Source organism: Photinus pyralis, unplaced genomic scaffold (genome assembly GCF_008802855.1).
Source record: "Photinus pyralis isolate 1611_PpyrPB1 unplaced genomic scaffold, Ppyr1.3 Ppyr1.4_LG7, whole genome shotgun sequence".
Taxonomy (NCBI): domain Eukaryota; kingdom Metazoa; phylum Arthropoda; class Insecta; order Coleoptera; family Lampyridae; genus Photinus; species Photinus pyralis.
The window spans coordinates 41,093,737-41,116,262 of NW_022170738.1; the positions used below are offsets into that span (position 1 = coordinate 41,093,737).

General features: G+C 36.5%; 5 protein-coding genes across 7 annotated transcripts; 3 read left to right on the forward strand and 2 right to left on the reverse strand.

Annotated features, from left to right (window-relative positions):
* The first annotated feature begins 1,866 nt into the window (after nt 1-1,866).
* LOC116176035 (cystinosin homolog) lies at nt 1,867-11,467 on the forward strand. 3 transcript variants are annotated; one of them, XM_031494471.1, is made up of 9 exons: nt 1,867-1,955; nt 7,075-7,132; nt 8,960-9,050; nt 9,193-9,366; nt 9,421-9,561; nt 9,764-9,863; nt 9,908-10,198; nt 10,366-10,483; nt 11,302-11,467. In XM_031494471.1, exons 2-9 carry the CDS (start codon nt 7,075-7,077, stop codon nt 11,445-11,447), a joined length of 1,119 nt encoding a protein of 372 aa, XP_031350331.1. In that variant the 5' UTR covers nt 1,867-1,955; the 3' UTR covers nt 11,448-11,467. The 3 variants fall into 3 exon arrangements, with proteins under 3 accessions (XP_031350331.1, XP_031350329.1, XP_031350330.1); XM_031494469.1 differs by lacking the exon at nt 1,867-1,955 and adding an exon at nt 5,517-5,614; XM_031494470.1 differs by lacking the exon at nt 1,867-1,955 and adding an exon at nt 6,798-6,958.
* Nucleotides 11,468-12,601: 1,134 nt separating this feature from the next.
* Nucleotides 12,602-13,542, forward strand: LOC116176037 (tetratricopeptide repeat protein 1). The gene has a single exon (XM_031494474.1). The coding sequence runs from the start codon at nt 12,695-12,697 to the stop codon at nt 13,457-13,459; it is 765 nt and encodes a 254-aa protein (XP_031350334.1). The 5' UTR covers nt 12,602-12,694; the 3' UTR covers nt 13,460-13,542.
* On the reverse strand, nt 13,456-14,893 carry LOC116176036 (putative protein FAM10A4). The gene is made up of 2 exons (XM_031494473.1): nt 13,848-14,893; nt 13,456-13,795 (listed from the first exon to the last, which is right to left on the reverse strand). Exons 1-2 carry the CDS (start codon nt 14,736-14,738, stop codon nt 13,568-13,570), a joined length of 1,119 nt encoding a protein of 372 aa, XP_031350333.1. The 5' UTR covers nt 14,739-14,893; the 3' UTR covers nt 13,456-13,567.
* Nucleotides 14,894-15,496: 603 nt separating this feature from the next.
* LOC116176032 (4-aminobutyrate aminotransferase, mitochondrial) lies at nt 15,497-18,569 on the reverse strand. Its single transcript, XM_031494467.1, has 7 exons — nt 18,397-18,569; nt 17,255-17,370; nt 17,031-17,198; nt 16,895-16,975; nt 16,183-16,844; nt 15,865-16,133; nt 15,497-15,820 (listed from the first exon to the last, which is right to left on the reverse strand). Exons 1-7 carry the CDS (start codon nt 18,455-18,457, stop codon nt 15,702-15,704), a joined length of 1,476 nt encoding a protein of 491 aa, XP_031350327.1. The 5' UTR covers nt 18,458-18,569; the 3' UTR covers nt 15,497-15,701.
* Nucleotides 18,570-19,509: 940 nt separating this feature from the next.
* On the forward strand, nt 19,510-21,685 carry LOC116176033. The gene is made up of 4 exons (XM_031494468.1): nt 19,510-19,700; nt 19,751-20,383; nt 21,000-21,482; nt 21,534-21,685. Exons 1-4 carry the CDS (start codon nt 19,684-19,686, stop codon nt 21,634-21,636), a joined length of 1,236 nt encoding a protein of 411 aa, XP_031350328.1. The 5' UTR covers nt 19,510-19,683; the 3' UTR covers nt 21,637-21,685.
* The last annotated feature ends 841 nt before the right edge of the window (nt 21,686-22,526 follow it).

The following is a 22,526-nucleotide window of genomic DNA, read 5'->3' on the forward strand; positions in this document are numbered from 1 at the left end:
TCACCGGGTCAAGCTGGGTCACCGTGTCAAGCTGGGTCACTGGGTCAAACTGGGTCAAGCTGGGTCACCGGGTCAAGCTGGGTCACCGGATCAAACTGGGTCAAGCTGGGTCACCGGGTCGCGTAATTCCTAAATCTAATAGTGTGTAACGCAGCTCGCTATAAGGCCCGCCCCCGCATGGAGTAATAGAGGGATAGGATACCTAGGTACTAAAATAACTCTCATAACGCAAAAAGTATCTTTATTTCATCCTAATTACAGCGTATTGTTTATGCAATGAATTTCAAACAGATGTTCTTATAGCAAATATTCAATGGATTTTCGCATTGGGAATATTCGAAGACGACCGACTTCCTGAATTATAGTTTTACCATTACGCACCTCTCATTGAAATCAGCGGAGGACGATTCCACGTCACTTTTTCCTCGAAACATCAGACACGGAGCACTGCGACGAAATTACTTTCTTCCGTACATTCCCGAATGTTCACAATGCCCTCACTCCCCACTAAAGAATTCAGTGGCCCGTATGAATAAAAATAAGCAAATGCTTAAACTTGCAAAATTCAAAGTAAATACTCGTAAGTGCTCCTTCGTACTGGGCGACTTAGCAGCGCTGTTAAGCAGAAGAACAGGACGTAATGCAGCGCTGCTAAACAAACCAGTATAAAGGGGCACTTACGAGTATTTACTTTGAATTTTGCAAGTATAAGCATGTGCTTATTTTTATTCATACGGGCCATTATCTCGGATAATGATAATGTATCCATAATCAGAACAGATATATTTGTTTGTCTTTTAACTGAGGTAAGGTTATGGTTATGTTACAAAACGACCAGTTGCCTATGCATTACGAGTTGGAGTAATTCTGAATCCAAGAGTTGTGACAGTGGTTGCGCTGCAGCACATTACATTTTGGCCAAAGCGCTGCAGTGTATTATATTGTGCGCTGCGATGTACGGCGGGCGTGGCTTCTATCGAGCTGCGTTACACAGTATTGGATTTAGGAATTACGCTACCGGGTCAAGCTGGGTCACTGGGTCAAGCTGGGTCACCGGGTCAAGCTGGGTCACCGGGTCAAGCTGGGTCACCGGGTCAACTGGGTCACCGGGTCACTGGGTCAGTAAACTAACTGGGTCACCGGGTCACTGGGTCACTCTATGCTTGACCCAGTCCAACTCTGTCTAATATAACTTGTTTTTTTTATTCTTGCACAACTTGATAAGAGGGGTCACCATTTTATTTTACTATAAAAAATAAAATACATAAAGTACAGTGTGCCGGAATTCCTTGGATGAGGTGCACCGTTGGAACATGGTGATAACATGGGATTAGGCAATCTTGGAAGGGTAGTCGCTTTAATTTTACTAGTGGCACGTAAGTATATGAAAAATTAGACGTTAATGCATGAATTTCTGCAGATGGAAGTTGTGATATTACCATTTCAACTCACAGCCTCATTTTGGGTGTTGGTGAAAGTCACCCGTTCACAGTACAAGTGACGTACCTAAGTACACTTGTACTGTACCTTAGACTCACCTGATGGAAAGACTCCTGCCAGTGATATAAACACGACCGATTTCCTTATCAAGTTCCTGGTTTAGCACCTCGATATCAACCTTGAATTCTCAGTTCTCATACCTACCACGTGAGACCATGAGGAACTGCTTATACTGTGTCATCTGTGTGTATCTGAAAGCTTAACGCCAACCATCACCGTCTCAATTTTCGACTTGGTCCTCTACGTACCAACCGCGTTTCCATTCAGATTTGTAACAAGTTGTCTTTTTTGACCGCACTGTATATTGCGCAGCTGTAGATGAACCTAAACCTAATCTTTTATTTATATAAATTCATGCTTTATCTCTTATCATTCAGCAACTATATGAAATAATTATTACAAGTGTACGCAGTGCTTAAAGTGGCAATTAAAAATCAATTTTTCAATCAACAACGGTAAGTAATTAGGTAAGAGGTTCATGATAAGTTTGTTAAAAAAAGTACACTCTGTAGGTAAGTAATAGAAATGAAAGTGTATTCTATTGTTACATCATCTGATTCTTCAACCCAGGAAGGCTTCTCCAAGTCATTTTAGACACCGGGTAGTCGCAGTTGTTTTCCGTTTCAGTAATTCACCAAGAAGGTATAGTGTTTAATTATACAAACCACCAATGCAACCGCAATTTTTTTTAAACTATAGAACTACGGTCCATTGCACTATCTATTTAATGGAAACGTAATTTTATCACTTTTGTTAGACATGATATAAGGATCTATGCGCATCTGGGATCAATCCGCATTGAAAAAACCTAGTCTGCAATTTGCGTCTAAAAAAGAAGGATTTTAATTCAATCACTTTTAATTCTTTATCAATGAAGGAAACCAATATCTCCCCATAAGAATATATTAACAATTAATACAATCACAGAGATACAACGTACAATTACGACCAGTTTCAGACAGCAGCTGTGTCCATTCTCAAGTAAAAACGAAAAAAAAAAGAACTAACATTAAGATGTTAAACTAGGGATACGATACAGCGTACCTCACTTATCCCTAGTTTAACATTTTTATTGTTAGTTCTTTTTAAGCCTTTTTACTTATGAATGGACACAGCTGTTGTCCGAAATTGGTCGTAATTTTACGTTGTATTAGGCGACCGTGTCACAGACTATATTTTGTCTTGTTAATTAAATCTTTATGGGGAGAAATTGGTTTCGTTCATTGATTCACATCAACCTCATTGTAAGTTGGATCCTTGAATTAATTTAATTTTTACTCTGCCAAAAAACCAAACGGTAAAAAACGCAAAAAAAAATGGTTTTATAAATAATTTTAACTAGAGTTATAAAAAAAATATAATTTTGAACCGTTAAGGTGCTTTTTTGAATTCCACAAACAAAAACTTAAATGTGTTTTCTGTTCCATTTTTTGACCACCTTCTTAAATCGATCTATGATAATTCAAGGACGGGTATAGTGGTTTTGTAGGTTAGTAAAATCGGACAACTTATAACAGCTTCCACTTCTTCATCGCTGCATTTGTTAATGTTTATATTTTTTGAAACCGTAAAAAAATAACAATAAAATAGGGACCTATATCATATTATAATACAAAAGACAATATGAAACAACAGCAAAATATTTTAGATATTTTTAGATTTTTAGATAACCGGTTTGGTTTTAGATTTGGAAAATCTACTATAAAGGACTGCTGTATATCTTATTTAATTAATTATATTGTTAATGGACATCAAAACAGCGAATATGTGGGGGAAACTTTTTTCTATCTTAAAAAAGCTTTTGACTACGTGAATCATGAGAGACTTACTAAAAACTTAGTACCTACACTGTGGGTTCATTAGCTCCAGTTGAAATCTCATTAAATCTTATTTGCAAAAAAGGCAACAGTATAATTAGTCAGTTATGATCTCTGATTGTTTAGTACAGTTTTGGATGTTCTCCCAAAGTTATTTATTATTATAAATGAATAGGTATGAATAATTATGAATGATTTGAAAATTGGCCAGGAAAATTGTTCACATTTTGTTATGTTTGCTGATGACACTACGCTGCTCATAAAGAATAGAGATTTCAATGAGGTACAACGTCAAATAGGTACTGAATATACTCGCGACTGGATTAGAATGGTTTACAAATAACAAACTAGTACCTATTAAATGAAAATAAAACCTTGGAAATGATGTTTACTCACCGTGAGATAACAAACATGAATAATATTAATAAAATTAAATGTTTAGGTATGTGTTATTAGACCAGAAACTTACTTGGTGTCATCATATTGATTATGAGCCCCACAAAAAATTAGTTTGTTATAAGACAGTTAAGTAGTCTAGTAAATTTAGCCACATTGAAAGTGGCCTACCTTGTCATAATGAATTAATCGACGTGATTTTCGTTTTGCTATTACCATATCACGATATAACAGAAGAAAATTTAAATGTTCGATGCATCAACTCTTTGATTTTAAATAGTGTCAAAGTTAATATATTACAATCCTAAAAAAGGTGATCGCGCATTTTATATGAGCGTTGTTATATCTATAGAATTCCTCGAAAACTTTATCTTATTCCAGTCTCTGTATGAAAAGAGAGTCTGATTGTAATGTAACTAGATTTCCTGGGTCCAAAATATATAATATAAAAAATTAATTCTATACACGCAGAACTCACACGGGACACAATGTAAGTTCACACAAAACCCATTCGATTGAACTAGTCCGAACCTACAATTGACATTTTGATTCAGGTTAAAGTACCATTTGTAATTAACCATTAGGTACAATAACAAGGTAGCTCAATTCCCACAAGTTTTGAGGATCATCCTCCGTCCATTTTTGAAAAAGTTTGTTAAAATTAAAGTTATCGAATGGTATACTTGCGCTCTGTGCTAGCTGGACTGCGGCTAGGAAAAATAGAATTGCGTGGAGATTTATCACTGGTTATTTATTCAGAAGGCTTGCAAATTGCGACTTATTTAGCAAGAGGTCCGTTTATTCGTCGTCGGTCATCCATATACAATTCGTCAGAAAGCAACCTAAATTAGGGTGGCGATAAAATTCAATTTGAGGGTTGATACGTGTGCATAAAATAGTAAGATTCTTTGGCGGTGAATATTTAAGAACATACACCTATCAGATTATGTCTAAACCACGTGCAGATGTTAACAATACAATAGTAACCCATAAGGAAAATGCATTAATGAAGAATGGAATATTCAATATATTGCTCATCTACGAGTAACATCTCAAGTTTTCAAAAATCAATAATTTAAAACGTAACAAATTTACTACTTTGGTTAAGAAATCTTTGTCTTTCCCAAATTTATTTTTATTCTTGATGTTGGCTTACATATACAGTTTCGGTCATATAATTTTAATGGCTATTATCAAAGCAATATAATGAATTTATATGAAAGCGTCGTTTATATTTAAATTAATTATATCTAAGCCAACAACAAGAATAACAATAAATTTGGGAAAGACAAAGATTTCTTAATTATACATCCCAAATATAAGAATATGGATCATCCACTTCATTACTACTTTGGTATTAGGTTTTGGTTTTTAACTTGATTACAAATACTCGTAGGTAGGTACTATATCAAATTGATGTCCATATTGTTGGACAATGCGTTTCGACGTTTTTCTAGTGAGATAATTGAGTAACTTATTGGATAACAATGTTGGTCAAACCCATTTTGCACACCTACGAACCCGTAGCAGACCTAAGTTATTGATTCTGGCAACAGAATCTAAAATTCTCGAATTATCGTGTTAATGTTACATAAATTATAGTATTATCCCGATTATCCGGTAAACGAGAATGAATATACCTATACCTACAAATTGAGGATAGTGGATATTCAAAAAGTTTTTTTGGTAGAATAGGAAATATATTTCGGTGTAGAAAAAGTTGACTGGTTCGCGGTTTATTTATCTTAATCGTTTGTTTATATTATTTATTATCTTTTACTTATCATTAATAAATATAGATAGTAAGTACTAGTCCTTTCAGCCACTGAACTACGTGAAGTGGGTTTCCTCCAAATATCAACACATTATTTATGATTTTAAATCGCCTATCATTGGTTAAGGTAAACTTAGATGATAATAATTTCATTTGCTTATGAACCTCACTTTAGTAGATACCACAAGTGCGTTTTTTTAAATTAAAATATCGCAAATTGATTTCTACTTCTCGTAATCGTCGGTATAATTGGCGTCAATTAGTTCCCTTGGGATTAAGCACTTAATTATTTACATAAATCGTAAAACGAATACTTAATGAACCTTTTATGAAAATAATATTCTTTTTGGTCGACACGTGTACACGTATTTATTTCAACCTGAGCTGTACCTAATCGGTACATTTTATGAATATGTTTCACATACGTACATTAATAGCAAAAGACATTTTTTTGACACAGAAAATAAACCATTCAAGTCGTGATGCCCCTGTTATTAATAGATGTACATTTTTTGTATCTATCGGTTATTTCTATTGCCCACTAGATGAACTGACGATAATTTATTTATTTATAGATATAGCCATCCGAATTGTTGCAAAAAGCGCTTTTCTAAACAGTCTTTAGACCTACTCTAATTTATTTTTAGTCAGTTCGAGTACAATTTATTATTGTGTCAACCCCTTTTCCCTTTACATATTTTTATTTGAATCTGAATCCATAATAACGAGGCTATTATACAAATCGAAAGATATAGCAAAGCAATCCTTTTTCGCGGACATTTTTTAAAAAAGAGCAAGAAGCGTAATTTAATTCGACTCGTAAACCACAATTGCAATTTCCGTTTTTGAAGAAATAAAGATTTCAATTCAATTTTCGATTTGATCCGGCTCCACGGGGCAGAATGTTCTACAATAGGATGTTACTTTTTGTTTTAACCATAATTTACATTTGGTAAAGTTCTGGTATCGAGTCACCTAAAAAAATATGTGTGACCAATTTAGTAACTCGGGCGAAATCCAAATAATTTCGTTCCCTGATTGCGTTCATTCTCATTCATACGAGTACAATTATAGTCGAATTCTCCTGGGAAGCTATTTCTATTTTGTTTATAAATCGTCAAAACATTATGGAAATGTTTCCAATGTTATCCTGAACGCGTTTTGAAAACTTTCTCATTATAAGAAGTGAATCTATTTGGCAACAGGAGAAAAGCTTTTAGATTCTTTCAATTTTTAATTGCGTCTAACTACGTGTTTCAATTAAATCATGAAATAGGTCACCCAAGGTTATTCGGTTAGTTTGTACAGCCAATGCCAGTTTTTTTTATATTTCGACTATCAGTGCATTGCATTCCCATGCAGTTAATACGCAATTCACAATCACGATTCACGTTTGTACAGTAGGACGAGCTGCAAAAAACTGCACTTGAACCAAACAAGAAGTGAAGAGAAGTTAACAATAATTTACATGGTAAAATTTTAACTTTTAATTGGGAGCTTATTTAAACATTCCTCAACAATTTTTACAATAATTAATAGCGAATGAGAAGTTAATTATTGTGGCATCTACTTATACTTCTGTTGCAGATGGCAATGTGTGGGTACACCGGTATACTAACCGTGGTCGTGCTGATTTTGATTACAGGTGAGTTATTTTGTTTAATTTAATAAACAAAAATCAACCGCTTTAATCTTTTCTAATTGCCTCAAATCTTGATCGCTAAACTCGAAGTTAAAAATGATATCATTAGGGCCGTTGCCAGATTAATTATTAAGAGCGAGCCAATAAATCTACAGAGCGGGCGGGCGAAATAATTTCCTGTGTCCGCGCAAATACCACCCGCTGAATAAATTCGTTTTTCTTGGAAAATACACTTCGCATAATTTTCAAAGGCTTTTCAATTGTTAATTCTTTCACCTAAGAACACGCGCGTATGTCAACTTTAGTTACTTTCTGTTGAGTGGTTTGGCAGGAAATGAGTGCACAGACAGGCGGACTGACGATCATTGAGATCTGGATTCATAGGGATCCAAAACGCAAATGTGTGTTACAACAGTGGGAGGCCATTTGTAGACCTCTTGTACTACGTTTTGTTGGTAGTAGAAATGATAATTAAAATGATAGTAATCAATGTATATCATATATACCCTCACCCCCTGGGTTAACAGGGAAACGCACAATAAACCTTACTCGTTTAATAACAAACTATTAATAATAAATAAATAAATAAATAAATATATATTCATCCTGTAAGACAAACAAAGTGTATAGGACAAGTCAATTAAACACAAATAAGACAAACATTTGACATTTAACATTTCCCTGATGAAATCTTCCACAGAATAAAATAAATTTACCAACAGGAAGATTTTGAGTTGCCGTGTGAAGGTATACAGTTTCTGCGCGTTCTTAATTTTGGACGGGAGTTTATTGAACATTTTTGCCCCTATTAGGTATATGTGGGCTGGCTTTGTTAATATTCGTTCTTGCAAACGGTATTAACCTCCATCTTTCATCCTAAACACTTTCATGATTAATATCGTCCCTTTTCTTTTGTTAATTTTTTGAAGAAATCCAAAGGCTAAAAAGATCAAATCAGAGACATCATCGAAGACCTTTGTAGCTTTTTGATTCGCGTCATTGTTGAAAATGAAGATCAATCACAGCAGTCGAACAACCAAACACTGCAACTGTTGCATATTATAGCTCATACGTTTTTTTAAAAAGCTTCTTTTGACCATATAACATTTTGAAAACATTTTGATATAAACTCGATGTTGAAAACGAAAGTGGCCTACAACCTTTTAAAATAAGTATACGGGGTCTGGTAAAGGAATTATCGCACCTAACCTCATCTTTTAAACGGATTCAATTAAAAAAAGATTAAACAGAAGTTTTTAAAGAAATTATTTGAGTCTTTTCAATTTTTTTGAATCATTTAAATCTTTTATTTTAATATCACCCTTCGTGTGCTATAGTTTTGAAAAGAGAATTTAATATGCTGGCCGATTGGATTAAAATATATAGGGCGTTTCATTTCAAAAACGATAACATTTTTAATTGACCAATTTCAATATTTGACATAATTCCGAATGCACCTTTCTTTATATGTGATCATTTATGAACATGGTATATTGTGTCATATTAAGCAATTTTCAAGAGCGGGCAAAGTGAGTTCCAAGAGCGGGCTGCCCGCTCTTGCCCCCCTCTGGCTACAGCCCTGGATATAATTGTTGTCTTGGGATACAATAATTAGTTAAGACTAAAATTATTTTATTGGTATATTATATGTTATACTTATCCAATAAACCGGCGTTCCCGTCGCGTCACTGAAAATATCCAAATGTGTGCTACTAAGACGAATACGCAACTTCTCGTTGAGCCAAATAGGAACGTCCGAACTGTATGTTCCTAGAAAAAAATAAATGATAGATAACTCTGAGGGTCGTTTGATTTCATAATTGATTGCAGCTACATCAATTTCACAATGCGAAATCAAGATAAACACCCATCAATTATCAATGAAGATCAATGAATCTCAATCGTTCATCTTAACAGTGACGTATGTACTCTTATGACAATTAAACTTATAAGCTTTACATTTTTGGACAATTGCTGCTGTGGGTCGAAATAGCTTACCACATCAAATCGCAGCAATTCTTCAACGATGTAAAAAGTGCCTCCCTAATTTTCCCAATTTGTAGCGACCTTCAACAACCGGACGTTGAAGTGCGATTTCATCCCGAATATAAGGATCGGATTGCCGTCAGTCCATCGGCAATCACTCTAAGTTCGGACCACGAAGAATACACGATTACCGTTGAGGGAATCGGAATTGGAAAATCGTTGCTGACGGCTCACTCTACGCCCAATATAAGGTGAGAAACGCGCTCTGGTAATACGGACTGTTGGTGATGGGATTACCGTTTTAGTATCGATGGTGTTTTTTTGACAGCAACCATCTACAGAAGTAAAATGATAGACATTCTATCTGTGATTATAGGATGGGCTTACTTTGCCGTTTGGTCCGTATCGTTTTATCCCCAAATTTATACCAATTACGAGCGGAAAAGGTATGATAATGATAAATGCATAATTTCTAATTAATAAATTAATAAATAGCTATTTTGGTCCCTAGGTACTAAAGTTATTGGAACGTTACTTTTTGCCCCCAATTACTTAGTACTCTGTGGATTAAAACTCGCACTACTAACTAAACTAGTGTTTATACACTTATTTTACATTAATATGCTTGCGGATTTCTGTTTGTTCCAGCGTAGTCGGTCTAGATTTCGACTATTTGGCCTTAAACATGGTCGGATACCTTTCCTACACCATATTCACCATAGGAATGTATTATATACCCGAAATCATTGTAAGACCTAGCACTCAAAGCTCTTAATCAAGCCGCTTTTTCAGATGGAGTACATGAAGAGATATCCAAGGAGTTTGATTCCAGTAACGTTTAATGACATCGCCTTCAATATTCATGGAACGATCGCAATTATCGTTACGATTTTTCAATGCTTCGTGTACACGAGGGGAAATCAAAAGATTTCGATTACAGGGGCAGTTATTTTAATAGCAATGGGAATTGCGTATTTCACAAGTCTTCTACTAGTATACTTTGACAACATTCACTGGATAGACTTTTTGTACTTCTGTTCGTACATTAAACTACTAATTACATTACTGAAATACATACCACAGGTAAATTGATTTTTTGCTATAATTATGTCAGCTTATTCGTCATTTTTATATTGGCCGGTATTAGAAATAATACCAACATATGTGCCCTGGAATTAAACTGTAAAAGAGTTTGATCCCTTGGTACATTGTCTCCCAATTTGTATGTATCTCTAACACTTATTATTAAGGCATATTTAAACTACAAACGAAAGAGTACGGACGGTTGGAGTATAGGCGGTGTCTTCCTAGACCTTCTCGGAGGACTCTTCAGTATGCTGCAAATGATACTGGACTCTCATAATTATGGTGAGTATATGCATCAAATCGATGTAAATTATTTTATTTATTTGTTACTCAGTTGTAAACGCTGATTAACAAGACAAAACGCAAACGGGTAAACGTCATGTTTAAACGCTACTGACTTGTAAAACTGACAGCTGACCTGTAAAAATTTTACAAGTTAGTAATCTAGTAATTTCATTGGCCAGAATTAATGCGAAGTCTCTGTTACATGGATAACATGATATTTTAGAACATTTCTTCGAGATCAATTTAAGAACTAATTATTTACGTTTACTATTGTTTACAAATGAGTAACAAATAAAATATTGTACATTATACGCCAGGTAATAGTTTTTACTGGCTCTAGGAGATGACAGGCTCGCCTGACGGCTCGCCAGTCAACTTCTCCTATCGCCAGTAAAAACTCACTTACCTGGCTAATAATGTAAAATACTATTACATGAAACCTTCATTTTCGTGCCTACTTTCTGTCGGGAAATTTTAGTTTCCATGACAGAGGCAGAGCAGCTTATTGAAATAAAAGATTAGAGCAGCTAGACTACGTTTCCTGCCGCTTATTGTCACTTTACTGGCCGCATTTGTGACATTGCTAATGGTCTATAATGACTCCTGTCATAACTGACAGATTGACATTAATTAAAAGTTCTATATGAAAATTGAAATTTTATATAAAAATACGATTTCGGGTAAAATTTAATACAAAACTCGTCAGTAAAATGACATTAGGTACCTAACTCAGAAATTATCAATATTTTCCTCGACAGAATGTGCCATTTTCCTGTCTTTGATGTAAATAACTATTAATTTATTTTTGTATTTAGACGATTGGGTTTCGGTGTTCGGAAATCCGTCGAAGTTTGGATTGGGCTTTTTTTCGATCGTGTTCCAGTTTATGTTTATAGCGCAGCATTACATTTTGTATCGACCTACGAAGCACCGAGATCTTATACCTACAGATTATTTCTAAATTAAATTTCTTAGAGCAGTTTTTGTCTTCCTTCATATCTAGTCTAGAAGATGAGTTGTAAATTCCAGTTAAAGACTTTTAAAAACTCCGCGCCCCTTCCAAAGTCCTTACGGCGAACGACACATGGAAGATGTTAGCATCAGGTAGGTAGTTAGAAGAGATCCACTCTGTGAGTTCGCGATATTCACTCTAAAATAACGACAAACAAGGTCGAAAGTTACAGATTGTACCTTCATTGGCAAAAGTAATTATTGCCTAATATGTAAACGCTGCAGCATTTTTTTTAGGACCCCACATAACTTGACCAGAAGAGCGACCTACAGACACAAACACTCATCGTTACTTGATTTTAATCCGTTCGATTAGTTAGGCAGGCAAGACCTGAGTTCTGACAAGAGAAACACAGACCATAATAATAATAATAAATGACTTTATTAGACAATTGCTACAGAGGTCATACCGGCGCTTGTAAAGCCGGCGCGCGGTCACGCCGGCGCTGGTCAATCCGGCATATGGGCACATGACACATGTTCAACCGATGCGATCTGCAAATTATGTAACATTTACATACACGCATTTGGAATAATAACATGGATTGGATGGTCTAACGCTTGGACCGATTTGGTCCAAACTTTGCATATTAGACATTATGCCACATGTAACAAGCCAAATTGAAAATGGGTCAAATCCAATGACTCCGTGGGGTCACACCGAGGTGCTCTGCCGCTTTTTTATTTTAGGTGGGATGTTGGGGTGTTTGTTATTAACACTTTTACTATCATTTTAAGAGTGGTCAAACAAGAGGAATGAGATGAACTAAGTATAACGCGTTTTATTAATCCAATCCACACAAATCGAAATGCATTCGGTGGAACGAGCGCCGGTTGATCGAGCGCCGGTACGATCGGCGCCGGCTTGTGATAGCGCCGGTGTGGTTATTGCCCGGTTAGTAGTGTACCGCAAGACATTGATGCAAAACGATAAGTTGTACGACAAATCCATCTGCCGAGTGCCGTCTGTAGGGCGTTATAGACCATAATACCCACTACCAGTTGTAGTATCGTGGATATAGACTTTATCGTATATCGCGCGAGTATGAACGCCGCCTCAACTATATGGAATGTCTTTTTGTATGAGAATTGTGTGTGTATAAATATTGATCTGAATATGACAGATTGAGATAATTGAACATAACCTCAAATTGTCCAAATCAATTATTTAAATATTTGATTAGATAATTACAAATAATGGAGTTAAATTCGGACAAAATCCCTTCAAATCAAGAAATAATTGAAGATCTAACTCGAGATTTACAATCTCAACAATTGAATGAAAACCCTCCCGATCATGACATTGCAGCAAGTGATAGTGATGAAGAATCTACAAATAAAATCGAATCAAAAGTTTGCCACGATTTAATCGACGAGGAAGAATTAAGGAAAATTAATGACAGTCTTTCACCCGAAGAGAAAAACGAAAGACTTTTCAGAGCCAACGATCTAAAGAAAAAGGGAAATGATTTATTTAAAAATTGCCAGTATTTAGACTCAATCAAAGTGTACACTGATGCATTAAAATTATATCCTTTGGAACATGCTTCCGAACGTTCCATTGTTTATGCTAACAGGGCAGCTTCAAAACTTCACATAAACTGCAAAGAAAGTGCTGTGGACGACTGTACAAAGTCGATCGAATTAAATCCAAATTATGTTCGAGCAATTTTAAGACGTGCAAAATTATATGAAGAACGAGAAAAATTGGACGAGAGCTTGGAAGATTATAAAAAAATATTGGAGCTAGATCCTGGGAATAAGGAGGCGATTATGGCATGTCAGCGCTTACCACCGATCATTAACGAACGAAATGAGAAAATGAAGTCGGAAATGTTGGGTAAATTAAAAGATCTAGGAAATATGGTTTTAAAACCGTTCGGTTTGTCCACCAACAATTTCAAATTGCAACAGGATCCTTCAACAGGCTCATATTCCATCAATTTCCAACAAAATACTTAGTTTTCCAATAATGACTTTATTTATAATTAAACACATTTTTGTTACACAATTAATAAAAATAGCGTGGAAGTTGTTGCTTATTACCAGGTATTTATTGCCATTCAAATCTTAATCGAGGCCATCATCTTCCATCGGCCCCGATCGTGGTGGTGCGGGAGCATCGGGACCACCACCGAAACCGGCTCCCGGAAATCCACCCATCCCTGGAAAACCACCAGGGAATTTCTTCTGTTGTAACTTCCGTATCAAAGCCATTATTTTCGGATTTGATTGGTATTTCATAAAATTGGCAGGATTCATCGATATATCTTGCATGGCTGTTGCCACTTCGGGATCCTACAGGTACACAATTTAATAGAAAATTCAAATATCTATATGGGATACATACTTGAAATGCAGCCATGATCTCCGGATCTTGAAATGCCTTATAAAAATCGCTCATTCCCGGTGTGTCACCAAAATCGGCTTCCTCTTGTGCCGCTGCCTTGGCATGAGCCTCCTTCGCCTTTCGTACGCGTTCTGCACGTTCCCTCAGATCTTTCTCTGCTTTCTTACGTTCCACTTTCATTTTGTGTTGTATGATTTTTTGAGCATTTGGTGTAACCTCTTTGAGCCATTCATCTGCCTGTTCGTCAAAATCAATCTTACAGGCTTGCTGGAGATCCTTTGCGGCATCTTCAAAGTTGCCAATCAGTCTATGGGCTCTCCCTCTAAATTTGTATCCCGCGGCCGAATCGGGGTTTAATTCTAATGCGCGGGTGCAATCTTTAATGCAAGCATTCGGTCTGTTCAATTTAAGATATGACTGGCCCCGTTTTACAAATAGAACTGCAGAGGTGGGATTGAGTTCGATGGCCTCTGATAGCAACTCTACCGCTTTGCTGTAATTGCCTTCGCCGAATTCGATCATGGCAGCTCTGCGCTTTTCATCGGCATTATCGGAATCTTCATCGGTTGGAATTTTACTAGACTCGCCCATTTTATCACTGTCATCAACAGTGTCAGGCTCGATGCACCCGTCCATATCCAACTCTACGTCGGATTCCTCCGATTCAATTTCCTCCACGACTTCTTCTTCAGGTTCAACTTTGGGTTCAGTGCTTTCTTTCGTTGGAGAATGCATTTCCGGCGTAACTGGTGGTAAAACACCACCAACTGATTCTATGTAGTCCTTAAAAAATTTTAATTCCGGTAAATGAAGAATATTGGGCTTGCTTTTGCAAATGTCAATGAATGTTTCCAGTTTGTCTAAGCTGTCCTTGTTAAATGGGCAACTCATTTTCGCCGATTATTTTTTCACAAAATTTACGAAAAATATAATTTTAAATTAAATGCGTTACCCAGATGAAATTTCTAGAAATTTGCGAAATTTTGAAGTAAACAACATCGAATATACACACTTTTACTTGTAGGTTTCACATTTGCATTCTTAACATAAAAACCTTCAATAGATGGCGCATCCATTCTTAAACAGTAAGGTCCCTAGATTAAACAGGTATTATATAAAGCAGAGTGCCACACAAGAGGTGGAGCTGATTATGATTGCAGGCATGTTCCATGTACAGGGTGTCCCATTAATAATGGTCACAGGCCATATCTATGGAACCGTTAATTGCACCGCTTCGGAAAAAAATTTTGTTAACAAAAGGGGCCAAGATTTATGGCTGTAACCAACGAACTAAATCTATATAAACGCATTATTTACCAGTTATTTTTGTTGCTAGACTGTAAGTTAATTAACCGATTATTTTTGAATAATTTAATTCCTTGGACAGCTAGATTGTGGGACCGTCCCTCTGACTGGTGATCAACAGTCATTTGTGAAACGGGCCTAAATGCAAAATATTTCTTCGCCTGTACCTATCTTTTGAAGTTTTCACAAACCGGTGTAATTTACGTTTTATTATATATACCTGCATCAGAATAATCAACCAAAATAAAGTTATTAACAAGTCTATAAACATACATAACACGAGTAATGCAACGTAGTTATTTATGTAACAAAAGCATTGCTAATGAAAATACCTACACAAAGGAATCCATAAATAAAGTCTTTATTAGGAGCCAAATTCACTTGTATCACATAAATCGGTACAACTTGCATAAATTCTATCCCATTGCGCCTACAACATCTTAAGAAAACTTAACAAAACAAATATTTAAGGCCGCAATAATGGAAGACCTGTTAAATTTTTGCTTAGGATCAGACGATTAATTTAGAAATATTTAAATTGAAAAAATATTACACTTCCCTTAACACTTCCCTAAGCTTATCCAAAAATATAGCAGCGTGATGTTCTTGGAAAATGAGTGCAGTTCTTACCCGAACCGAGTGGTCTCCACAACCGCCGGTTTGTATTCCTAAAAAATATTTGCAACATATAGTTTCATCTCAGAATACAAACCTTTCTGTTTCAACTTTGAGACAATTTCATCTCTCAGCTTTGGAGTATCCGCATTAAAAGCCAAGAATGTTCCCCGACCGCGCGTCGAGTTGATTAAATTTGGATATTCCTTTTCCAACTGTGCGATACCTGACTTTAGTACCTTACCGCTTTTCTGCACAACATCCAGTAAATGTTGTTTTTTGATCACGTTCAAAGCTTCCTCTAGAATTAACAGTTTTCCGGGATCTCCCATCCATGTATTGAATATCCTGTACGGTTCACTGGACCTGGAAAAGGTCGCTATTATTGCGCCAGTAACACTACTGATGTGGTTACTTCATGTTCTCGTTGTGATAAAATCCTCCGATTTGCATTTTCTTGCTGAAGGTGACGATGTCGGGGGGCGAATCAAGATTGAAGTGTTCGTGACACCACATTTTCCCCGTGGGACCGCCACCCGTTTGGACTTCGTCTATCAGGAAACCGGCGCCGTGCCGTTTTGCTATCCTTTGAAGTTGCTGAAAGAATTCAGGAGAAGCCTCATTATCTCCACCTTCGGATTGAATTGGCTCAACCACAACTCCTGCAACTGGCTTCCCTTTCGCTTTGTAGCTCACTATCAGGTCTTCAACCTCTTCCAAACACTTTTGATCTTCTTGTTTATTTTCTGACGCGTGCTCATCGAGAGGATAACGATATTTGGGAAAGTGGGCAATGGGCCACTCAAAAGCCGGAACGTCGATTTTGTGAATAGCTTTTGAGTGAGTTGTTGAGAGCGCACCGAAGGTGCGACCGTGAAATGCGCCGTGGAATGAAAGCAACGAGACCGACGGAGAACCTGGTGGAAGGTTCATCATGCAGGACTCGAGCTCTTGCTTTGAAAAGTCTTTTCCTCCCCTTTCTTTCCTCATGTAGCTTATACAAAGAGCTTTGTAAGCGTTTTCATTCGAACACGAACCGCACATCATCGTCGCTACCATGGGTAATCCGGGCGACACCTGAAAGCCGCACGTTACATTTATTATATACGTCCTATACCTACACCTACGCTCATCAGCACACTCTGTAACTTATGTGGCCAGTCGGCGCCAGGAAATACTCCTAAAGCGGGCCTATTTATCAGCGATTTCTAAAACAGTATTACTTATGTGAAAGTACGCCTAAATTGCTGGGAGAGGTACTACCAAATTATGTGCGTCGTTGAACACATTCAACAAATTTGGATGGTTGTAACCTAAGGGCAGTGATGATATTTGCGAATAACAATCCAAAAGAACATTACTGTCCACGTCTACAATGTAATTCCCCAAAGATTTATCATAGTCGGCGAAAAACTGGACCGACTCTGCTTGCTGAAAAGCGCGTTACCTATTACCTCTAGCTTTTAGAAAATGGGTGATACTTATACCTGTAAGTGATTCAGTTGTTTGAATAACTTTGCAGAAACTGGACCAGGGATAGACGTTTTTAAGGACGGCCCACTTGGTTCACCAGGTACCAAAGATGTTGCAGTTCGAGCAACCGCTACAACACATTTTGGTCAATATAAATAAAGATTTCAAGTCCAGTTGGTGCAATATAGACGTCATTTTCATATAATAAAGTTTAGTGACTCTTGTACTATACATTACGTGACTCTTAAGTGACCGCCTAGGGCGCCAAGGCCCGAGGGGCGCATCCCGCATGGACGATTTATCGCAAAATCATTTTGCCAAAATGGGCGATACAAAACCCAAAAATGCTGTTGTATAACATTTGCGATATATCCCAAATTGGGCGACTTTGAAGACACTTACAAAACTGTATGAGTAGTTAAGGCCTCGCACGGACGGAGAAAGTGGCCAGAATAAACGCCTTCCAACATGAGTTGGAAAGGTACTCCTAATCAGTGCAATGCACTTCACTTCTGGCCCTTATTAGTATAGTATGAATAAGTGCATATTAATGTCCCTGGCACCCTTTGCATTGTAAATATATTTCCAATCCAACACATATAAATATAATACCCCAAATAAACCGGCCCTCGAGTTCCTGCTTCCCAGCAGCAGCCGGCGTTCATTTAATCAATTGTGGAAGTTTAACCAATTTTACCAATTAGATAAATCCTCTTTGGAATACCGAAATAATAAAGTAAAACTTTCCTGGCGAGTGGGGACAACTAGTAATTTATCATTGTAATGCCATAATAAGCACAACAGACCAAAGACGTCATTAAAAAGACAGACTAAACACTATCGCCTTTAAAACATGAGCACTGCATTCCGTTTTTTTATTTATTTTCTTTGAAATAGCAAAAACACGTTTTTTTCAATCTTCAATCTTTATTTTTGGTTTAATAATCTCGTTTTAAAATTTAAGCCACTGGCCTTTTCGATAAATACAAGTGCGATCAAAAATTATTAATTCGTCCAATTTTGGACAGTTGGAATACCTAACTATCAATCCAAAGCATTTAATTTTGAATACGTACAGGTCGGGCACTATTTTATAAGTACCTACCTACACAAATATTAGATTTTACAAAAACACATCAGACAAATAATAACTTACTCGTTCTATAAATACATTTAAGGTTCAACGGTCGAAATGAACGTAATGGAACGGAGAACATTATAAAGAATCGATTTGAAACTTATTTTTAATTCACGATTACTTTTCAATAAAATCTACAATAACTGCGTATTGAACCACTTGTGCTGTGTACAGAATTAAATGCAATTTAATTCGTTATCCGGGACTGATATACCTATCGGTGGGCGCATGCGCAACAGTTTATTAATCAATTTAAAACGAGATATCAATTTTTTATTCAGACACGCATCTTTGTTTTGTGCTAAACAATTAAAAGTAAATTAATCATAACCGCGATAAGATAGATAATAACTTACGAAAGATACTGTACCTACGATAGAGTCAAATTCAATAATTTGAAATGTTTTACTGTACAGGGTGTCCGAAATTCGAGGGCGACCACTGGTATCTCAAAAACTGCAAAAGATATCATGGTATGTACAATAACGCATGCTGTGCCTATAAAGCGGGGGTGCTCAAAGGGTGATCTGATACAAAATTCTGGTCTTTTATATCTGAAGAATCTAAAGCAAATCCGCCTTTCAATTGACGGCATAATGTTTGGTTTAGGCCAACTTACGTGCGAGTCTACATTTTCTGAGATGAAGATAATTAAGTCAAAATATCTCAATAAACTGTAACTGACGAACAAGAACATAAGTATATCATCATGCTTGCGATTAGCACTCCCGTAATTATGTACCTACCATCATTTATGAAAAGTGAGGAACTATAAGTTACTAAGTGTCGATATATTTTTGATACAATAATGCTGGTGTTCTTTTGTTCTTTCCGCTTATGGTTTGAAAATAAGTAAAGAACACAATGCAAACGCTCCGAAAAATCAACTCGTAACGTTCACTGACATTTGAGCAAGTAATTAATTTATGCTTTATGCAGTTCCCATTTTGACCGTTTCCAAATGTTTTACATTAAAATGTTACATTCCCAATTGATGTCTTTGAAGATATTTTCATTTGTGATTAAACGTACGTACACCTTTGTCTCTATCTCTGGAATACTTTCATTGTAATTGGACAAATACTGTAAAAAAAGAAAACTGGCAATGTTGCCTTTTGATAATTGAAGCAATGCTATGAATATGAAGAATGAAGTTAGCGAGAACAGTAACCGACATTTTCTGTTTGTGCTCCAATTTTTAATTATTTTAGGAAAGAATCGTTAATTTTCATATAAATTAAAAATTCGTGTTCGAATTTTGGTTGTATACAATTAATTGATTCGGCTAATAGAATTTCGATTAAAATGGCGTATAAACCCAGGTGAGACAGGCCTGCAACAGGCAATACATTCTGCTACTATTTTTTCTTAGGAATAATACCCAAATGAACAAAAGTAAAAATAACGCTCGTAAACGTCGACGTGGGGTAGGTACGGCACGTTCAAAGGTTGCAGATGCCCGACAAAGATTGGATAACAAAAAACGTATGATAGTGACAGATGCCAGAGATGTTTTAGCCCAACGAGCCAAGACTAAAGATGCCCGAAATCGTTTATTGAAACTAAGAGAGGTCCGTGAAGGTGGTGTCCTCAATGGAAATATCAGACCTATTGGCACGAATATCTATCAGAAAACTGACCGTAATGGCAAAATTTCATTGATCACAAACAAAAATAAGCAAAGCACAACCGATATTAACTTAGCAGTACAGCAACAGCTCGGTTTAATTGCTCAAAGAAAGAAGCCAGCATCGAAGAGATCACCCATACACCGAAAATCTTCATCTCGTAATCTTCCGCCACACTTGATTCGGAAAACAATCCTTAACGACTTGGGCTTTCATTCTTTCCCTTTAATAAATGACGGATACTTCCCAATTTCGAGCGTAAGCTTAAGTAATGTCAGTCCAAGGCTCTCGTTCCCTTCAGTGGCACAATCTTCACGTCCACGAAGACATTTACAAGAGAATGCCGAGTGGGATCGGTACAGTACTCCACGAAATAGGTGAGAAAAATGTGGATTGCTTATTTATCATGATTAACATCAGTATCGTGGAATCCTTTAGAGTTACATTGTCAGAATTGAGACTTGTTGTTTACTAGAGTTTTCTGATATTCCATTTTTTCTTGTTTGTGCCGTTTAGACATCAGTATCGACAGACGAATTTAAGAGGTAAAACTGTACACAAAAACATCATTAGATGCTTTTTACCTATAAAAGCTTGACAGGGTGGATTTCTAAATCACTTCTGCGCTTGGTACCTATATTAGTTGTTTTGTTTGCACAGTCCATGGCTTTCTACATTATCAATAAATTTTTGCGTTAATATATAAGTAGGCCACGAGCTGTCCAAACAAAACAACAGAATTCGAGTTATTTTTCTCTCATTTAACTGACGTTTGTAACTCGCATGATAAATATGGCACAGGTACATATTCAGCCCTGTTATATATCACTAACGTTAAACTCAACGTGCAGGTTATCTGTAGAAAACATTATTTTGCTCATCCTATATAATGCAAAATAATGTTTTTTTAGCAGATAACCTGCATGTTAAATTTGACGTTTCGGATATATTATCACAGGGCTGATTGGCTGTAACTAATGCTTGCAAATGTAGAGGTAGAATAATGCCCAGCGGATACATTGATCTTGATGCGCCTGTTGATGAAGAAATGCCTTTGGTGTCGCCCATCAAACATTCTATATTTATGCAGCGTCCCTCTCGTCTATCCAACGTTCACTCACGTCTCGACGTTAGTCCAGTTCAAACGCAATCTCACGGTATTTTTTCTTCGCCCACAAAGACAAAAGTGGTTGTTCCGGCTGGACATCGAATTGTAGTCTCGAATTTACAACCGTCAGTAACTCAGGACGATATTAGAGAACTATTTGAAGATATCGGGCAATTGCTCGTAGCACAACTGGTACGTCCGGGCACAGCGGAAGTGATCTATAAAAACTTGAAGGATGCACAGAAAGCGGTAGATACTTATCACAATCGACAACTCGACGGGCAACCTATGAAATGTCTTTTAGTTAATAAAAGACCTCTTAATAATCCAACTGGTCCGGCAGTAACTCCTAAGCAAGAGTCTGTCGCGTAAGTTTTTACTTTATGTCGGACATATGAGATATAATTAACTTTTTGTAGAATGATTGCCGCCCTGAGTAAGAAAGCTGTGGCCGCAAAAAACAATGAGAAGTTAGTTCCCGATTTGCAAACCATTCACAAAGTTTTGTTTCAGAGGAATTAAGTTGTTCAGGATTTGTTTTATGCCAAATTATTATACTATATTTTATGTTCATCATCTTAATCCAAATTCTCTCTTACAGTTAGATGTCACTTGAACTGAATGTGTTGTATTTATTCCTCAATTTATTCTAACATGTTGAAGTAAATAAATGGTTTAAAGCAAATGTTTTCTAACTGCACCACACCCTGTATAATAACTAATATGCTCGCCAGGAAAGAATGCATCATAGAACACCTGATGCCGGTCAACAATGGTATGAAAAACATACTATTTGTCAGGTGTTCTGTGACCGGCATATCAAGTTTACTCTTAGACCATATAGTACATGGACTGCTCTAGCCCCATGCTTTCAATACAAAATACCAAATAATTACTCTTTGGTTTAATATTGTCTCTTCAAATTTTTTGGAACGCAAAGTTGTACAAAAATGCTGCCGACTGAAGAGTTTTGCGAAGAGATACGTCGTCTGCTATTTATGAATATACGTCCAACCCATTCAAAATTTGTCATGGGGTTAAGCCGCCCTGGTCTAGAGCTTAGTAATCTTCTATATAGACCCATTTCATAGCCATCGAAAGCACCCGAAGACCAGAACACCATTTAGAAAGCTTTCTAGCATCCTTGCAAATCCTTTTAGATCCGATTCAAAGCGGCTTTATTAACAAAATATGAGGGCTTTAAGTGCTTCCAAGAGAATTTAAAAAGATTCCACATTTCATGAAAGGAAAGATATTCGATTACAGTATGTTGGAAGGAGGACTTTAACAAAAAAGTATAAGAGTGTCGACATTAAGCAATGCATTTTTGAAAGTCTGACTGCTTCCTAATCAGTTTTTCATTTTTAATGTAGTTGTGCAACCGTAAACCTATACTTTCTCTTATTCTCGAG

Bases quoted from the DNA above. Each gene is read 5' to 3' on its own strand.
- LOC116176035 (XM_031494469.1), top strand. From the start codon at position 5,585: ATGATTTTAAATCGCCTATCATTGGTTAAG. The intron at 10,199-10,365 runs GTAAATTGATTT...CTTATTATTAAG, and splicing joins TACTGAAATACATACCACAG to GCATATTTAAACTACAAACG. The intron at 10,484-11,301 runs GTGAGTATATGC...TTTTGTATTTAG, and splicing joins ACTGGACTCTCATAATTATG to ACGATTGGGTTTCGGTGTTC.
- LOC116176037 (XM_031494474.1), top strand. From the start codon at position 12,695: ATGGAGTTAAATTCGGACAAAATCCCTTCAAATCAAGAAATAATTGAA.
- LOC116176036 (XM_031494473.1), bottom strand. From the start codon at position 14,738: ATGAGTTGCCCATTTAACAAGGACAGCTTAGACAAACTGGAAACATTC. The intron at 13,796-13,847 runs GTATGTATCCCA...GTGTACCTGTAG, and splicing joins AGATCATGGCTGCATTTCAA to GATCCCGAAGTGGCAACAGC.
- LOC116176032 (XM_031494467.1), bottom strand. From the start codon at position 18,457: ATGTTCTCCGTTCCATTACGTTCATTTCGACCGTTGAACCTTAAATGT. The intron at 17,199-17,254 runs GTATAAGTATCA...CGCGCTTTTCAG, and splicing joins AACAACTGAATCACTTACAG to CAAGCAGAGTCGGTCCAGTT. The intron at 16,845-16,894 runs GTAGGTGTAGGT...TGCGGCTTTCAG, and splicing joins TACAGAGTGTGCTGATGAGC to GTGTCGCCCGGATTACCCAT.
- LOC116176033 (XM_031494468.1), top strand. The intron at 20,384-20,999 runs GTGAGAAAAATG...TTGCAAATGTAG, and splicing joins TACAGTACTCCACGAAATAG to AGGTAGAATAATGCCCAGCG. The intron at 21,483-21,533 runs GTAAGTTTTTAC...AACTTTTTGTAG, and splicing joins CCTAAGCAAGAGTCTGTCGC to AATGATTGCCGCCCTGAGTA.